The sequence below is a fragment of the Phymastichus coffea genome, unplaced genomic scaffold, assembly GCF_024137745.1.
Source record: "Phymastichus coffea isolate CEN01 unplaced genomic scaffold, Cenicafe_Pcof_1.1 PCOF00015, whole genome shotgun sequence".
Taxonomy (NCBI): Eukaryota; Metazoa; Arthropoda; class Insecta; order Hymenoptera; family Eulophidae; genus Phymastichus; species Phymastichus coffea.
Genome location: NW_026706826.1, coordinates 5785516 through 5804688, shown reverse-complemented (window position 1 = coordinate 5804688; position 19173 = coordinate 5785516). Strand labels below are relative to the sequence as shown.

At 32.7% G+C, this 19173-nt stretch overlaps 1 protein-coding gene across 8 annotated transcripts in view; it reads left to right on the top strand.

The window, feature by feature from the left end:
* The window catches only part of LOC131675033 (latrophilin Cirl-like), a 795927-nt gene that overhangs the window by 597412 nt on the left and 179342 nt on the right, over positions 1 to 19173 (top strand). The window contains exon 13 of one of the 8 annotated variants that reach the window (XM_058953856.1): positions 13677 to 14190. The exons of the other annotated variants lie outside the window; for them this stretch is intronic. Coding sequence (XP_058809839.1) covers positions 13677 to 13682 — 6 coding nt within the window. The 3' untranslated portion in view covers positions 13683 to 14190. Of the gene's footprint in view, positions 1 to 13676; positions 14191 to 19173 lie in introns of those variants that run through there. 8 annotated transcript variants of the gene reach the window in all.

Genomic DNA, 19173 nt, shown 5'->3' with positions numbered 1-19173 from the left:
GCCCAAGGCTCTATATAATTCTCTCTCACTCCTAATATTTTGGTCCTTTGTCCTCTTTATACACTGCCACTTTTCGTCTCGTCTTTAGTCTTCTCAGAGCTAATGCTCAACTACTACTCTACACTTGCACCTTTGTCTGATTGCTTACCGCTGCTACACTACATTACTCACCGTCAAGATGCTCTGCTGCTACTGCTGCGGCTTTTCGCGGCGTCACATAACTTCTCCTCGATTACTTCCCTTTACGATCGCGGGTTTTTATCTCATTGGTCTAAATTGGTGTCAAGCCGATTATTAGCGCCGTCTATATTAGTCTTTTAGCCCGCGCAATTTTATTACTGGACGAGTTTTGGCGCCTAATTACCTTATTTGTCGGTTATATAGCGTCGGTTTTACCCTATTTGTTAATCTACCCCTATCTTACTTGGCATTGTTCGGTCTAGTCGCGCGCGTTGGTCAGTTTCGCGTCGTTATCACCTATCTTTTACGCGCACAAACTCGTTAGCCCTACCAGTAGCTCCTACATGAGTATCAGTATCGTATATCTCATTGCCGTTGTTCCTGTTGCTCCCGGGGGCGCGTGAGGGTAATCGTGCGTGTGTGTGTGTGTGTCGGACAGTCCTTCAGGTGTGCTAATTGGACGACCAGTGGTGTTAGTATGTATGTGCGGTGCTCTTCTGTGCATTAATCAGCAGGATCAGCTGATCTCGACTGCGACTATTTTCGACTCCTGGCTTTCTGGGGGAATGTTGGTCCGGGTTGCTGTGTGTGATAGTGTATGTCCGGGAGTGTAAGGGTCGTGCACATCCATGTGGGCGGTTCCTGAGAGTTGTTTTTTCGCGAGGTCTCGGAGCTAATCATATGCTCTTATGTGAGCTGACGGCATCAGCTGATCAGGCGTCTGCATTGGGATCTCTCGGAAGAGGATTTAGCGCTAGCCCTGTAGATTGGGCTTTTTACGTGATGATGCATCATCACAAAAATATTGTCTTTGATTTCGACTAATTCTATGCAATATTTTTAATATTATAACTAAAATTCAATACGTAGTACACTATCATTCATATACACACGATTATTTCTTTAGCACTTCACAAAGATAAATTATTATTTCAATTTAAACTACACAGCTGCATATGGATTATATGTTACGTCCTGCAACGTATTTTTGCAAAGTTTTTAAATTTTAACATTACATGTACTATTCTGAAATCCAAACTCCTAAGGAGACCAAATTTATACGTACATAAAAAAAATCGTAAATTAAACGACAGTTGCTACTAACATTTTCATAAAATGAGCTTTACTCACTAGATTCTTATTGGTACGTCTCGATTATTATTACTTTAATTGTTAAGACGTAACAATTGGTTCGGGTACTCAATTATTTCAATAAATTATTAAATAAAATTGATCGAATCAAAACTAAATAAGGTTCGAAGCATAATATAATACGAATATAAGGAAGAAGTGGAAACCGAAGGTGAAAATAACAAAATAAAATGATAGCTTAAAATAACCAGAAAGAATAAGTGTATACCGGAAATTCATAGCTTAAAATAACAAGAAAAAATAAGAGTAAATCAAAAAGTCGTAGTTTTATATAAGAAGAATAACAATAAGTTGCAATAATAGTAGGATTCAATTTAATTACACAAAGTGTCTACAGTAAGCATATTTATAATATAGTCAGAAAAAGAAATATACAACTTATTACTTACAAATTATTGTAACGTACAGGTTTGCAACATTGCCGTCAACAAGACGTAAAATAAAACATTAAAATTAAAGTAGTTTGAAAATAAAGACATCATACATACGTACATGAAATGAGGAAGCATAATTAACAAGGTGATGTTAAAAAAGGTTCGCCGTAATAACATGCATCAAATTTTACTAATTACTTGTATTAAAGCGAGAGAGAGAGAGAGAGAGAGAGAGAGAGAGAGAGAGAGAGAGAGAGAGAGAGTCGCGATAGACAAAATATTTTCTTGAATACGGGAGGTGCACGCAGAATAAGGAGGTGCACCTAACCTGCGGTGCAATTACGGTGATCAGCCGTAATTGTTGAAGCAAATCCATTGTTGGTGCTCCTCAGGTATCAGCTGTACTGCCTCACTCGCTTCCAAACTGCTATTGCTGTACTTAATGCTGCTATCTGCTTGCTGCTGCTGTGATTGCCTCTATGCTCACTCACGCACATATCGAAAATCCCAGAAACTCCTTTAGATCAACAAAAACGGTAAAACACAGTGGAAAAACTATTAGGTGGTACTTTCGTAAGTAACAGCTGAGGCTTAACTGAAAACTTTGAACTCTCGCGCGACCCCTCTCTCTCTCTCAGATGTTCGCTCTAGCATCGTGAATGCTACCGAATCGCGAACGGATCGATTAATTTGTTGCATATTATATATGTATGTATATATATATATATACAGGGTGGACCATTTTAATCGAAGCACCCAGAAATCTTTTTCCAGGTAAGGATGCGTGAAACATGTTTCAGACAAAAGTTGCTAGACTCCGAGTGGGACATAATCGGGTGACCGTGACTCTGACTTTGAGGGTCATTTTCAAGGTCATCCGAAGGTCAACTTTGGTTTTTTAAATAGAAACCCCCATTTTTGACCTCGGATTCAGAAAGAGTGGGAAATTCTACGTTCAGATGACCTATTATACGTGGGGTCTGGGTGACCACCAAGGTCGCCCCTAACATCACGTAAAGTTCAATGTTATTTTTTTCTTAATCTTTCCATCTAACTAACCTAAGATCGGTATGGTTTAGAGAAAAATGATGTAGACAAAAGTTATTGTATTTTGAGAGGGGTATCTTGTGGTGACCTTAACTTCGACCTTGAGGGTCATTTTCAAGGTCATTTGGAGGTCAACTTTCTGTTTCTCGGAATAGCCTACTTTTTTATCACGGATTCGGAAACAACAAAGAATTCGACGTTCTTGAAACATAACACATGTAGTATCTAGGTTCGTTATTCTAACTTGAGTAACATTATTTTGAAACGACATTTTCTGTAATTATTAAGATTTCTTCACAATGCTTTGTGATTCCTGATTAATTATTAATAAAAAAGATAATAAATATGATAATTTTTTCATGATAAATAAGATCAATTTGCGTACTGTACACTTTGGTGTGATTTATTTACCCTATCCAAGACACTCCCAAAACAAGTATTGTAGAAATTACTACTACTGTTACTACTAACAGAAAAGTAGAAACAAATTTAACCTTCAAATGACCTTGAAAATGACCCTCAAGGTCGAAGTTAAGGTCACCACAAGATGCCCCTCTCAAAATGCAATAACTTTTGTCTACATCATTTTTCTCTAAACCATACCGATCTTAGGTTAGTTAGGTGGAAAGATTAAGAAAAAAATAACATTGAACTTTACGTGATGTTGGGGGCGACCTTGGTGGTCACCCAGACCCCACGTATAATAGGTCATCTGAACATAGAATTTCCCGCTCTTTCTGAATCCGAGGTCAAATATGGGGGTTTCTATTTAAAAATCAAAGTTGACCTTCGGATGACCTTGAAAATGACCCTCAAGGTCAGAGTCAAGGTCACCCGATTATGTCCCCCTCAGAGTCCAACAACTTTTGTCTGAAACATGTTTCACGCATCCTTACCTGGAAAAAGATTTCTGGGTGCTTCGATTAAAATGGTCCACCCTGTATATTACAATTATTGAACCATTTCCGTCTCTATAAAAAGTAGAAGAAAGCTATTGTACTTTTTTCATCCGATTAACGTACATCAAATTACATAACACCGGCCGTTGCGGCAAGTGATCTACACACACTACATCGTTTGCAGAAAAACACGGAACAGCATTGTGTAAGTAGGTCATAAAACTGAAAATCTCGACATTTATAGGTTAGTTTAATTCTGTTAGATGATTTATTATTCGCAATAAAGATATGTTCAAATGAGCAACAACGGATAAATAGATAATAAAGTTATTAATTAAATTAAGCTTAAACGCCAACGAGTAAGCCAAAATTCGAAACTTGGAAATCCTCTTAGCGGTACGTTAAATAAAAGTATATTCAAGAAAAGAACACTAAGAACTCCAATAAGATGACAATGGATAAATTCAATGGAAAATATGAAATCAATCAACTGAACAAGAAAATTCAGTAGTTATTACAAAAATTGTCACGGAAAAGACAAGTCATTTTCAATTAAACTTAGCAGGAAAAGCATGTAGTACTCTACCATTTAATTTTCATAAAACATTTTATTGTGAAGCTAGTGAAAAGTATTCCTAAAAAAATGTAGTGTAACGGTCCAGTCTGATTTGTCTCTTTTCCTACTGCAAAATAGCAACCCGTCGTGCACGAGAAAACTAAAGAAAAACGGTAATTGAGCGAAGGCGCTCTTCTCACATACATGTAAATGTGTTAGGGCAATTCGGCGAAAACAAGACCATATAAGGAGCGTGACGTCACGAGCGTGAGAAATTTATTGTTTACAATGCAAAATCGACAATTGCAAAGTTCTTTCTAATGAGCAAAAGCATTTTTTAGTCAATTTTGATGCGCTGATCTTGAATTTCATGTTATTATAGTCATTAAATATGTATTTGTTAGTTTAATTTAATTTACAAGTAAATAGTGTTAGTTATTTTGCAACAAATAAGTATATTGCAAATTCGAATATACAATAACGTTCGTAATGTATTGAAACAGAGAAGCAAGAATTTGACACTTTGATAACTACTTTTTCACTGAGTTATCAATAAATAAAAAATTTATAATTTATTTAACCTATTAATATTGCGTTGCTAGATAGCTATTCGACTGTATATATCTATAAAATTAATGATAATGATTGTTACCAATTTGCTGATTTTTAAATGTTTAAAAGAGAAATTTACAAATTCGTTTTTTAATTCTTATTCAAAATTGAATAGTTAAATTAATCGTTTTTATTTTGAATAATGTTCCACTAATCACAAGCGATTTTCTGATGTAAAAATTTTCCGTAATATTATTGTGTATTTTGTGTTATTTGAATATCAAACTTATGTCACTTATAACTTTAAAAGGCGATTTTTCCTCGAGAAACGATTTATGTTAAAAAATTTGTTATTTCATACTTAATTTTTTAAATCATCAAATTTCAATTTCAATCGAGTCATTTTGCAACAAAACATGTACAAAGTTTATGTTAATTTTAAAAATAACGTTGTAGGGGTATAGCGTTCTACCAAGCGTATAAAGGAGCCAATTTCGCAAGTATAAATTCGCTCGTCGCTGCAACAAGAGGATTCACTATCCTACCTTTCTTAGCAGTTCGAGCATTGAATCGAAATAAAGACTCAGCAATTTCCTGAGACTAATTTCATTATTCAGTGGTTAGCCTGCTAATTCCTTTCCTTACGGTATCTAAGCGCTCAACTCATAAGACTCTCTCTCTCTTATGAGAAAAAGTAGCCTTAGAATATCTCCTCTCTATAAAATCATTAATTGCCTAGAAATAGAATTGATTGTTTGTTGTGACGCTGTCGGGTTTCTCCCCGATAGATGCAACTATACTCAATTATATTTCAAAACGGCTCATCGAAACAGCGAATATTGTGTTTGCTGTTCGGTGAATATTGAAATTTCAGTTCTTATAGAGTATATGCGTGTCAATTTCTTGCTACTCTCGGAAACGCGATTACAAATATAACAGAAAGAGTCTGAACTATTTATTTGACTAACGCGAGATAGAATCTAACTTTACAATATATCACGAATGAAATACAAAAAATCGTTATCCTACCTAACGAGAAGTTAGTGAAAATTTCAATTGTTTTGTCAAATCCCAAACTAGCTAGTTAAGACTTATAATTAAATTATTTTCTTACTCTATTATTATACAATTGCTTATAACATAACTTACCTTTTATTATTTGTCCTTCTCTTAGTTTATTGGAATCTTACTACTTGGTTGTACCGTATGGTAAAGGGATTTGCAATAAATAAGCACTTACAACACTCGATATTCAATATAAAATGAAGTAATTTTAATCACAATTAATGATCTCTATGTAAAATTGAAATTATAAGAAGTATCAATAAATTGAGGCTGCTAAATTACGTTCAGTTAACAACTCAGCTGTCGTGCGTCGTGAATCAACTGCCGAAAAGTCGAGTTATTGTTAAACACGTTGACTTTTTAACTTACATTAATTATTGACTAATAAGAAAATGAAGGTGTCAAGCACCTGAATTTTCGAACTTTATTACAATAAATTTTGTTTTTGCTCAGTTCGGTCGGTTGCTACATCCTGAATTCATTTGTCAATTTTAAATATTATGTCTCGGAACGTAACACCTCCATGCTGAGATTGTTCGATGTTGGTATAACGTTCAATATTAGTAAAAATGTGAATGGTTAGTGATGTTTTCAGTGATTGATCGATTACATTGTTTACTTATGTTAAATAATTATGGTTTACTCTTAAAATAACGTGATTAACAAGGAATGACTAACAAGGAACCCTTTCGAGGTATCCTCCTCTGATTTTTATGTAATTGTAATATTTTCTTAAATAGAAATAAAATTAAGAGTCTTTTATTTACTTTATCGACAGAAAAGAATTTTTAGGGACTGAAAACAACCCTTAAAAATCACCCCTGAAAATAAACCTTTGTTAATATTTCTAAACAAAAATGAATAACGATATAACTCCAACACCAAATTGTTTTGTTATAAAATGGCAGTTTTATGGTAACTATATTTACTTTAAAAGGTTGTAACCCCTAATTTTTTTAAATAAAGATATTGCTTTTTTACAATTTTTCGAGTACCATCTTCTGAAAATCGCTTAAATTAAATTAAAATATACATTTTTGTAAAGAAAACGGAAAACTTTAATCAAGATGTTTGGGAATTCCATCAGAAAATCAATTTATGGGAATTATCCAATCTTATATTTACAAAATTTCAAAGTTAAAAATAATATTCCTTCGTCGAGGAGCTACGTAATTTAAAGATAAATAAGGTTTATATGTTTTTTAAAGTCTGAAAACAACCTTTGTAAATTTTTTCTGGAAATTAATTTTTATGAATATTGTAGAATTTAATTTGAATATTTATAGAATTGTAATATTAATTTTTTTATCCATATGCAGACAGTTTTACGAAGATTATTTGTAAATTAAGGCTTTGTAACTTATACATTATTTAGTATTGGTAGTACAAATTAATTCGGTCCGTTTTTTGTTATTGAAAAATGCATTTATTTGTAAACAAAATGAATGACCAAATTAATTAAAATATTTCCCATCGGTGGTTATTACTTTTTCCCATCTCTCCGGCAATTTTCGAATTCGAATTTCAATCTCGAAAAAAGGATTCATCTTTTAAGGCAATTCAAGTTTAAAACCAAGTTTTGATTTCTACGAGAGAAGAGAATCAGTAACCTGCTAAATCATGCTGCATTCTTCGAAAAAACTAATAATTCGAAGTAGCAATATCAGGAGAATAGTTGTATAAAATACTTAAAAAGTTGTATAAAATCAATATTTTTAGACTCACTCATTTTTATGCCATCACGTCATCGTTAGGTGGTTTAAAAAAATATTTAGTATTATTGGTCCACAATCATTTTTTTTTCCTTGATAACTACAATAAGGGGCGAAAGTAATTTTCCTGCAGCATTTATTGTCGGTTGCATTGTATACTCGTAGCGGTAGGTTGTTCCAGAAATTGATTGAACGACACACTTAACTTTTTTTTGCTTTCTATGTTAGTATTCATCTAGAATGAATTTCTAACTCAAATTTATTTTGAGTAGAGTTATTGATATTATCTTCTCTATACTAATGGATATAATTTTGTATATTATCTACAAATTTGTCTGATTCATCTTTTAACTTTGACTCATCACATAAAGTGTTTTTGTAATAAATTTATTTTTTTTTTGTCGACTATTCTATGTTCTTTCTTAAATTTATATATTCAAAAAACTGAAGTTTTAAATCGTACGTCATGAAAACTCATATTATTTTTGACTTTCAATGCCTATTTGGGAAGATCAGTATCGTGAATAATATTATCCACTTTTATAGAATTCGTAAAAATTTTTACTACAATTTCAGAAACTTCATTTAGTTTTTCCATATACTCGTACGTACCATATAGTTTATTAATCTGATTTGTCCAACGATGTAATTGTCGTTCAGACAACACTTTTCTATAATTCTGTCTAACAGTGTCAATGCGTAAATTTACCGTCTTTACAGATCTTCATATTCAACTGCTTACTTTTTGTATTCATAACTTATTCATAATTTTTCATCATCCACGGTGCATTCAGTAGAATCAATAGGCTGTTTTAATTATATATCATCTTCAACGGCCATCTCTTTAAAATATTAAAATTTTTCATCAGATTCGAGTATATTATCTTTTAGAACTTCTATTACGTTAAAGTTATCCACAGCATTCAAAAAATTTGTTCCATTATTTTCTTTTAGTCTCTCGATCAAATTCGGAATCTGACGCTATAATACTCAAAATCAATTTTGAGTAAAGTTATTGGATCTATTGAAATTTACGCGCATTTTGCCAGTAAACAGTGATACTCATCTTCTATAAGGAGGGGAGACAATCGATGGATTATTACTTGGGGTTTTCTTCATTTTCTTTTCTTAATTGCTCCCCTTGGACCACGGCAAATTTCATGATAACCCACAGCTTCCCATAACAGTCGTATATTCGATAAGGTCAGGCCTATTATTGGTCGTGAAGCAGGGTTAAGTCAGGGTGGCACGTGGTGGAAAGTCGAGAGAGATGTTACGCCGGCGGCGGACCTCAAGCGAAAGATCGAGCGCCGCTCAAGCAATAATCGAGGCCCTCTTTTGTTCTTATCTTGATTCGGTGCACAGATCGCGCAATTAATTCGAAGAACCAGCCGTCAGGCGTATTCAATGCACATACACAGTCGGAAATCTCGGTGTCTCGTGCGCTGATTTGAATAAATACTTTCTAGCGATACAAATTCTAATTCTGTATGGTTAACAGAAGTTCCTTGAATATTCATAACTTGTATTATTGTTAGTAGAAGATTAACTATATTCATTGGATTGATTTTCATTGATGTCCAATATTAGAATACTTACAATTAACATAATTCAAATATAAAGACTTACTGCCAGACACTTCTGATAGATGTTGTTATTCAATATCGAAATATCTCATTTGACTAATCTTATACTGATAAAAGTAGAAGTTATCATAGAAATTAAATAAACAGAAACAGCAACTTATCAAAGTGTACAAATACCAGATGCTTCCTATGGATCTTATTTTTCTTTTTCCAAATATCTCTTTACACTTATCTTATTAGTAAATGTTAACACGGGAATTAAACACATGAAAATAATAACCTTTTAAGTATAAAAATTTCAACACTTTAGAATACAAATAATCGTCATAGAACTGCCATTTTATTGTTTTCATACATTAATATATATATATAAACCTTTTTTTATTTTTAAATTTCATAGCTATTCTACGAACGAATATTTTTTATTAACTTTAAAATTTCATAAATATAGGGGTGGGTAACCGCCATAAATCGATTTTTTATACAATTCTAGAAACACCTCTATTTAAATTTTCCATTTTCTTTACAAAAGTGTATATTTTAATTCAATTTAAGCGATTTCCAAAAGCTGGTACTCGAAAAATTGTAAAAAAGCAATATCTTTACTTAAAAAAATTAGGAATTACAACTCTTTCGAGATTCAAGATATTAGGAAAAGTTTATTTTCAGAGGTAATTTTTAAGTGTTGTTTTCATCCCTTAAAAACTCTTCTCCGCAGATAAAAAAATTACGCGTCTCTTATTTATTTCCTTTAAGTTCCTTATTGTCCGATATAGGAGTATATTCAGCAGAGCAACACTTGATTGTAAATGCTTCAACAAGTATTTACTTTGATTCGGAAGTTGAATCAATAGATATCATACCAAATAAAGACAATTCATTACTTCTCAATACAAATTTTAAGGGAAATTCAGAATATGAAAGTCTATATATCCATGGAGACAATCTACACAATAGCAATAACAAAATACTAGTCAATATGGCGGTAAGAGTATATATCGCCTAGATCATTCAAATTAAACTTAAAAGACGCTGTAAATTACGGCCCTGAATATGACGAGAAAAATATGTCAACTACAGAGTACATGAAAAATTAAAAAAAGGTGAGAAAACTCATTGGTGAAATAGATAAATCAAATCTCACGAATTTTCTAAAAGTATGAATGAAAGGAAAAATTTTTCAAGTACTCGACAATACAAATATACGAGTAAATAATATAGATGATTTAATAGTTGGAATAATATAATTATATTCAATAAAAGATGATATTCATAAATTATATGCAAAGCTTCGGAAAATAATCGAAGGCGAAAGTCAAACACTAGTTCAATATACCAACTTATTTAACGAGTTAGTAACAAATATAAAGGATTTAAAGAAATTGGAACGTACTTCAGTAAAAGATCAAAGAATTTTTTTAATAGCTTAAACAATAACAAAACTATAAGTTAAAAGAAAGGTTTTAGTCCGGACATTAAATATAAATTAGGTTAAAAACACGATAAATTTATATCAATGAGAGCCATTGAAATCGAAAATTATATCAAGGGAAGTAAGGCATCTAGTAAAGTAGTTATTAATAACACTTGTATGACCAATGGAGAAAGATATGAGAAATCTATGATAATATTAATTTGTCAGATGTGTAGAAATTACCAACATGAAGCACTTTTTAATCATGAAACTATTTACATATACTGCAAAGGAAAGATCACTTTTGCAGTAACTGTAGAAATGAAAAAATTAAATTACATAAATCTGTAAATTCTGTAGTCAATCCAGTCACTCAATTTTTGCATTAAATATTGAATCTGCATACGGATCAAATAAAAGGCAAAACATGCATTGTCAATATTGTCAAGATTACGACATGAAGTGGATCAATGCCTGTAAATAAAAGACTACTAAGCGTATTGGAAATGCGAACGAGTAGGTCATAACTCAAACATGTATTCACGAAAACCGGAGGCATAGGCAATTAAATTTGAATTTTGCGATAATCTTGAACATATGAGTCAGAATTATCCGGATGCAATTTACAAAAAATGTCATAATAATTGTAACACAATATAAAACTGCAAAATATAAGAAAACCGTATAACATTTATAATGTGCATAGTTTGTCAAAATTGAGGACATACTATGAGAAAGAAAGGGACTGTGAGTAACTTAATGTATTGGTAACAGATAGCAACAGTATAAATGCCAGTTACGTGAAGAATCAGGACACAGTGAAATTCTGCCCAACAAGAAAAAAAGTACAAACAACACAATCAAACGTGAACAATACCAATTTTAATAAGTTTCAAAGAAAGGTTTGCAATTATTAACATATTCCAGATACGTGGTGGAAAGTTATAGAAAATTACAAATCAAAAAGCAAAAAGCAAAAAAATATTTTACCAATTCTGCAATACTGAAGGTCATCTAATTGATTCATTTACTAAAATATTAGAAAAATAGAAAGAAGTAGATAATTTTTGTAAAATTTGTAAAACTCTAGGACATGAGGCAGACAAATGTTTCAGGGATAAATTGGAAAACTTTAAAACACTTTCTGGAAGGAATACCAAGAAAGATAAAACAATAAAATGTTCCCAAAATAAGTTGACATACAGTCATACGAGTATAAGAATATGAATGAATTAAAGAACTTAAGAGATGTAACAGAAAATAATAATAATACTAGTAGTAAGATAAATAATATTTTAAACGCCCTACGAGGTTACACAGATAAAACAATAAGTATCGATTTTGATGTTACAAATCACCTATGATTTATATTGAGTTTGTACTCTCTTTGTCCTCGCGTTATTGAGTAAGAATTCGTTTGAAATTGACTCAAGTAAATATATAGATATATATCAATGAAAATAAATTCTAAAATTATTCAGAATATCAGTCATCGTGTGATGCTTGAGGTGAGCAGACGTGTTGAAACTGTGCTCTACCCGAAAAGCTATAGTATTAACAAATCAAGTGAAGTGACAGTTAAGTTTAAAATTCATTATCGGTACCTCAAAACAAAAGAAAATAATAGCCGAAATGGCCACTCAAGTAGGAGACGACATGTCTATTTCTAATAAAAACCAAACTAAAAACTGGAAAACGGTAACTATACAAGACATAGCAGCCCCGAATTTCCAACTCAATTTAAGAAATGACAAGCACAATCATCAGATTACTCGCTAAGTAACATAAGCAACAGATACGAAATACTTTAAAAAAATAAAGAAAATCATAGGGAAGAAGAAATCGACAAAGCAAATAAATTTAAAAGCAAATCCCCTTTGATCTTCGTTTACAATGTAACAAAAATCAAACCGTTACAAAATCTACTAAAAACCATAGTTAAAAAAATTACACCTTAAATATGATAGGACAAAACAAAATTAAAATTCAGCCGACATCTTCGGAAAAATATTTGCCAATTGTTACTGCATTGCATTAAAATTAAAAAAAAAACCACGCAATTTTAACTTACTAACGCAAAAAAGAAAAACGTTTCAAAGTTATATTAAGAAACATTTACCCGTCAGTTGATATAGATGATTTAAAAACAGCCATAGAAGAACATGGACATAAAGTAATAAGTATTTATAATATAAGGCATTGCATTACAAAACTATCATTGCAGCTTTTCATTGAAATTGAACATCATTATAAAAGCCAGGATATTCATAAAGTACACTGACAATTAAATACAGTAATCAAATTCGAGCCACCGAACATTAAAAGCGAAATTCTTGAATGTCAAAACTAGCAAGAATACAGGCATACAAAAAACTACTATTACAAAAGTGCTTTATGTGTGAAATGTGCTGAACAACACCAAACTAAACAATGTCCTATTAAACAAAAATTAAAAGACGTAACATTAGTAAATTGCAAAAAAAATCACACCAAAATTATAAAGGATGCCCAATTCGTAAGCAATTACAGCAAAAATTATTTCCTAGATTACGAGAAATACTATACTATACATAAAACAAATCACCCGCTTAATAAAGCATACGGAGGTACTATGATTATAGTTAAAACAAAAATAAACCATTCATTTACACTAGGGAAATCTACTTACAAGCAATCAGTGTAATCATCAAGGATAAAGACGTACCGATGGCAGTATCAACTGTTTACTGTCCTCCAAACAAAACAATTACAAAAGAAAACTGGACATACTTTTTCAATACACTAGGAAATCGCTTTATAGTAGGAGGCGATTATATTGCGAAACATTTGTGGTTGGAATCAACTCCTAGCTTTGATAATATCACAGGAAAAATTATTAAAATGTTATCCACAATTGCAATAAGATACTCAACTATGGTTTTCACTACTCACCTGCGTCTCTGCTATTTTTCTTCCACGTGGAAACAAGTAGAGATTGTTTTAATACCTAAACTTGGTACAGAACCAGAACTCATAACTTCATATAAACCGATTAGCCTTTTATCAGCACTTTTCTAAAATCTGAAAAACTAATCTTAGCTAGTATTAACTAAATAATACTAAATAGAAAACTTATCTCTGATTATAAATTCGGTTTCAGGTGTAACCACGCCATGATTGAGTAAGTAAACAGAATAGTATCTGTTTCGAGGAAAACTATAGTAGATAAACATTACTGCACTGGCATGTGTCTAGATGTCGCCTGGGTTTTTGACAAGGTTTGGCATAAAGTTCAACTGCACAAGTTCAAGAGATTTTTTCCTCAATCCCTCTACAAATTATTACAGTCTTATTTACACAATAGAACCTATCAAGTCAAAAGCAATAGTAACGTATTAAATGTTAGTTAATAAGAGCAGGAGTACCGCAAGGCAGTGTTCTAGGTCAAACACTATATCTGTTATACACCTCGGACCTACCAAAGTCTATTAATATCTTGACAACAAAATATGTAGATGATACAGCAATTTTAAAAGTACGCCTACAGGCAACAATTTAACCAAAACATTACAAAACTATATAAAAAATCACCTTCAAAATTGGTTTAACTCCCGGAAAATAATAGTAAATGGAAGCAAATCAATACATACAATATTCATACTTAAAAAAGATACCTGTCCTCCTAATATATTAAACGATAAATATATTCTGTCAAGTAATCAAAATATCTAGGTATTCACTTAGACCGAAGACTTATATAAAATGAATATACCAATTTCCTAAACATAAATAGTTAGGTCTAAATTGGAGGAAAATGTGGCTCATCGGACCAAAATCGGAGCTGTCAATTGAAAACAAACTGATGCTATACAAATCTGTACTTAAACTAGTCTGGATATACGACATTCAATTTCAATCAAAAGTCCTATGCAATATACTACGGCCCCCTTGGTTCGTTTTGAATGAAATTATCCGAAGTAATTTACAGATTCTTACAGTTAAAGAAGAAATTAAAAAATTCTAAGCAAAATATAACTCCAGACTTCAAAACCACCCAAATAAATTTGTAAAAAAACTTCTCAAGGCATCCATCGCCAACATCAGACTAAAGAAGCATAAATTAATGAATGCGCAAGTAAATTAACAAAATGATTTCAATCATACTCTAAAACAAAGACCATATACATACTTGAGTATATTGCTGTTTAGTATATTGTAACGGTCAGATAGATAGACTCGGGATTTAACAGAAAAGAGGGGATGACAAAGGCGAATATCTTTTCCTCTAGAAAATCTGGAGTCGAGCAACGACATGCAACTTATGTAAATTGCGAGTTTGGCAAGTCACTCTCGTTTGGACCTCCTAACTGAATAGGAACCCTACTTTTTTATTACGGGAATGAAAAGAGCGGGAAATTGTACGTTTAGAATGGTATGTTTGGTATCGGTACCAGAGGTCATTTCAAGGTCATGCAGCCAGTTTTAAACCCCATCAGCACAAGTCCTTTGGTAGGGTCCCAATAACAAAAATGGTAAAAATCAAAGTTGTAGGATATCGAGGGGAAAGTCTGATAGTGACCTTGGATTTGACATAGTCCATTAAGGTCATTTTAAGGTCAAATTTTTTTTTCAAACAGTACTCTTTCTTGACTTTAGATTCTGAAAGCGCGTAAAATATTACGGTTTAAATGAAGTAGTCAATTTAAAATAGAAGAAACGATTTTTATTATTTAACGTATCATTTCCTGCGTTTCGTCATCATTATGAAACTTGATGTCCAGAACCTACGACGAGGACGCAGCATGCTGGATTATCAGGTCTCATTGGAACCCGGCCAATGAAGGTAAGAATTAAAGCCCAGCTGATGAAGGCAAGATATGAAGGCACCGGTCGATGAAGGACTGAAATCATACTCCGGCTGATAACAGCTAGACCATAAGAAAATCATTTAAAAAATGAAGTTAAAGCTTTACCTAATAAAGTTTTCAAAAATCCCTCCATGATTTCTAATACATAGTTAAATTCTTCGCTCAAAGCTTTCAACAGTCGACAAAAGCACATGTCTTGGTATGTCTCTGTAAACATTAATGATTCGTCTTTACGTTTAGTAACACGATTAGTAGTTTCAACTAATTTCATATTTCCCGTTCTTTTCATTCCCGCAATAAAAACGCAGGGTTCCTATTTAAAAACTCTAAGTTGAAATGACTTTGAAAATCGCGTACAAGGTCAAATCCAAAGTCATCATCTGACTTCCCCCTCGATATCCTACAACTTTAGTCTCTACCATTTTTCAATTGGGGCCGTCCTTGACGAGTTATTTACGGTGCACGTTTAAATTGGGTCACCCTGATAATGATTTTCCTTTTTTTATAGTTTGTTATTACATAAATAATATCAATTTTTTCCGTGTTTTCTCTCGAACTTTAAAGCGATGTACATTTACGGAAAGTTATCGGATAAGAAGACTAGATATATCATTCCGTCGAATTCGAAAGTCGAACAATGATCGTACCTACTTATTTCAAGAATCAGAGTGTGGAAGATGTAGAAACACGGCCAGTCGGAATGTCGACTGACTCAGGGGTGTAATGGCATTAATGTTTTGGAGTGTACCTATTTAAAATGAGCATAAACCCAGCAACGACTACCGGCTATGTGAAGAAGAGGTCGATGCTGAATACACCTTTCTCGCGTGTCCCGCACATTATGGTGAGAGTTAAAAGTTCGCAGTAAAAGTAGAATTGTATTTGTTCAGTATATTAATGGATAAATATAGCGTAAGGATCCAGTCTGATCTGTTCTTTTATTTCGCTTTTCACTTCGCAATGGCCACCTACCACACATCCGAAACTGAGGAAAAGTGTTATCAAAACTAAGGCGCCACCTCACATATGCACTTACAATTAGATACTCGTATATTAGGGCACTTGATCAAAATTAGGACGTAACGTCACAGTCGCGCCAAAATTTATTATTTACTATGTAAAATCGACAATTGCAAGCTTTTAAAATGAACAAAAGCACTTTTGTCGACAACTTTAATGCGCTTATCTCGAATTTAAACTTATTAAGAGTATTTATCAGGTAATACTTAGCATAATTTAATTTCCAAGTATATATCACGAACAATTTCGCAATAAATAAATGCAATGCGAATTTGAATATAATACAGCGAAAGTAGCACCTTAAGAAAGAGAAATAGATAACTGATTTTTCAATAGAGTTATCAATAAATAAAAAATTAATGATTTATGTAAATAATTAAAATTATGTTGCGAGATAGCGATCTAATTGTACATACTTCGAAAATTAGTGAAAACAATTGTTATCTGATCGTCGATTTTATAATAGCAAAAAAAATTGTCCGGGTTAGGGTAGAGTGAAATAAATGTCAATCAATTAAATGAAATTCTTAACTTTACTATAAGATTTTTTAAAAATGATTATATAATAAAACAAACATAAAACTCGCACAAACCTTAAATTAGAAAGGTTACTTAAACTAAATAAAAAATAATAACGAAATACAAAGTTGACACTATAACTAATTTACGCCGCGAGAAATCTAAAAAGTCACACTTGAAGTGACCCGGAAAAGAAAAGTTGCGCTTTGCGAAAACGAAGCCACTTGATCGTTCGAGCGTCTGATCAGTTCTGAGGATTTTTTCGCTACCCGTTCGATCACTGAGAAAAATTTTAATCCCGCTTTCCCACCTTCCACTCTAGCTGGTTGACCGGGGCGTGACCTTTTTTCTGCTGTCAGGAAGGCTTTTCCGCTGCGGGCCTAGCTCGTCTTTTAGGCCAAGCAACAGGTATTTTTTCGTGACGTTAATCCTAGTTGCAAGCCGACTGTACCATCATGAGCAGGCCATACCAGACTTCATTAGGTATATGTTTTGGACAACCAAAGCTCATCAGCTTTTTTTTTATTAACATTTTTAACAACAAAATGGCACTTTTTTCGGTTTTTTACTCATAACTGAAAAAGTAATTAGGTTAGCTTAATACTGTCAATAGACAAATTGTAGCTAATAATATAACGAATAAAATGCTTTTTCGAACGAATCAATCGGATAATTAGAAGCTGAGAAAACTTCGGAAAATCCGGAAAATAGAGCACATTTTAAAAAATTCATAAAACCGCCATTTTTTAAGTTGGAGAGCTCAGCTTTGGCAGAAATGTAGTATTTGATGTCTAGTTTATGCATGCGAAAGATTGACGGTATAGGATGATTAGGTACCGAGTTATTGCAATTATAATTTTTTTTATGCCCTTAATTGTAAATCGCTGCTTGCTCCTGAGGTGGTCCAATTTCAATTTTAAAAACGGATTTGGAAAGTACGTAATCCACGCAACAAAATGTATATTTTCATTTTCTATGCAGAAGATGTTAAAGTAGAGAAAAACGCGCTCAAAGACAACTTTGAACCGGCGCGCGCGCGTTTGTGGTCGTGTAGTGGGGGGGAAGCGCAGGAGAGGAGACGCAGCAGTATATAGTAATACAAGCGTTCGGATACAAGGGCGCGGCTGGGGACTCAGTTTTGCGCAGTTATTTCGTTTTATTTTATATATTACAAACGTGCGTTACTTTACTTTTTTTGTTATTTATAATATATATATATATATATATATATATTATATGTGTATATGTGTGTAATAATTTATAATTATTTAACGATAAACAGGAATCATCTACAGTTACATTTATATTTGAAATATTTCGGAGTTTGGAACAGCTGTTCTGTAATCCCGTGGCGTCTCTCTCTCGCTTTCTCTCATTCTTACTACAGGCCCAGCTGCTGTATAGGTATAGCGGTATATAGTATAGTATTTTAAATTGAAGCAAAAAGAAAGCGACGCCAACGGTTGTTTGCTTGGCGCTGCTTGCTCAGTCGTAACCACGTGTTGAAAGCAGTTGGATGTAATACGTGCCGCCAACAAGACTATTACCTATTTTTTTTTGTTCTGATTGTTGAAGTTGCATCAAAATTGTCAACGTGTTTATGAGAGAGCCTTTTGGCCCTTCAAGTTAATGTTTTGTATTAGTGAATCATACTACAATTGAAACGAAGAACTCTGCAACTATAATGGATGAAGAGTCAGCCAGAAACGATAGGTATGCATAGTTTTCGATAGCTCTAGTCAAAAAATACTTTCAGATTGATTTTTTTTTCTTATATTTAGCGGTGACAACGAAATTAACGACGAGGAAAGAAATGAAGGAGTTGATGAAGATTCCGTTTCTGGAAAAGCCAGGTTAATATCATTTTAATTAAAGTATTATTTATCGAATGTATTCAAGACGACCTTTGTGATTTATGTACACGTGATGTGTAATTATAAATATATATTTATGATTTTTTTCTAGCAACGATGATAATGCAGCACACCAGCAAACAATTGAAACGTGTCCGATGTGCGACAAGCCATTGCATCTTTCCGAAGCAGATGTATTAACGGAGGATGACATCAATGCATTAGTAGCAGCAAGTAAGAAGCGAAAAAATGATTTACATTTAAAAATCGAAAACTTGAAACAAATAACAGTCCACAAAACATGTCGAACAGAGTATTTAGAAATATGTATGTTGTGCGATTGGCCGATGGAACCATCAAAGTCTTGTATAGTAAAAGAGCGTGCGATTGCGAAACT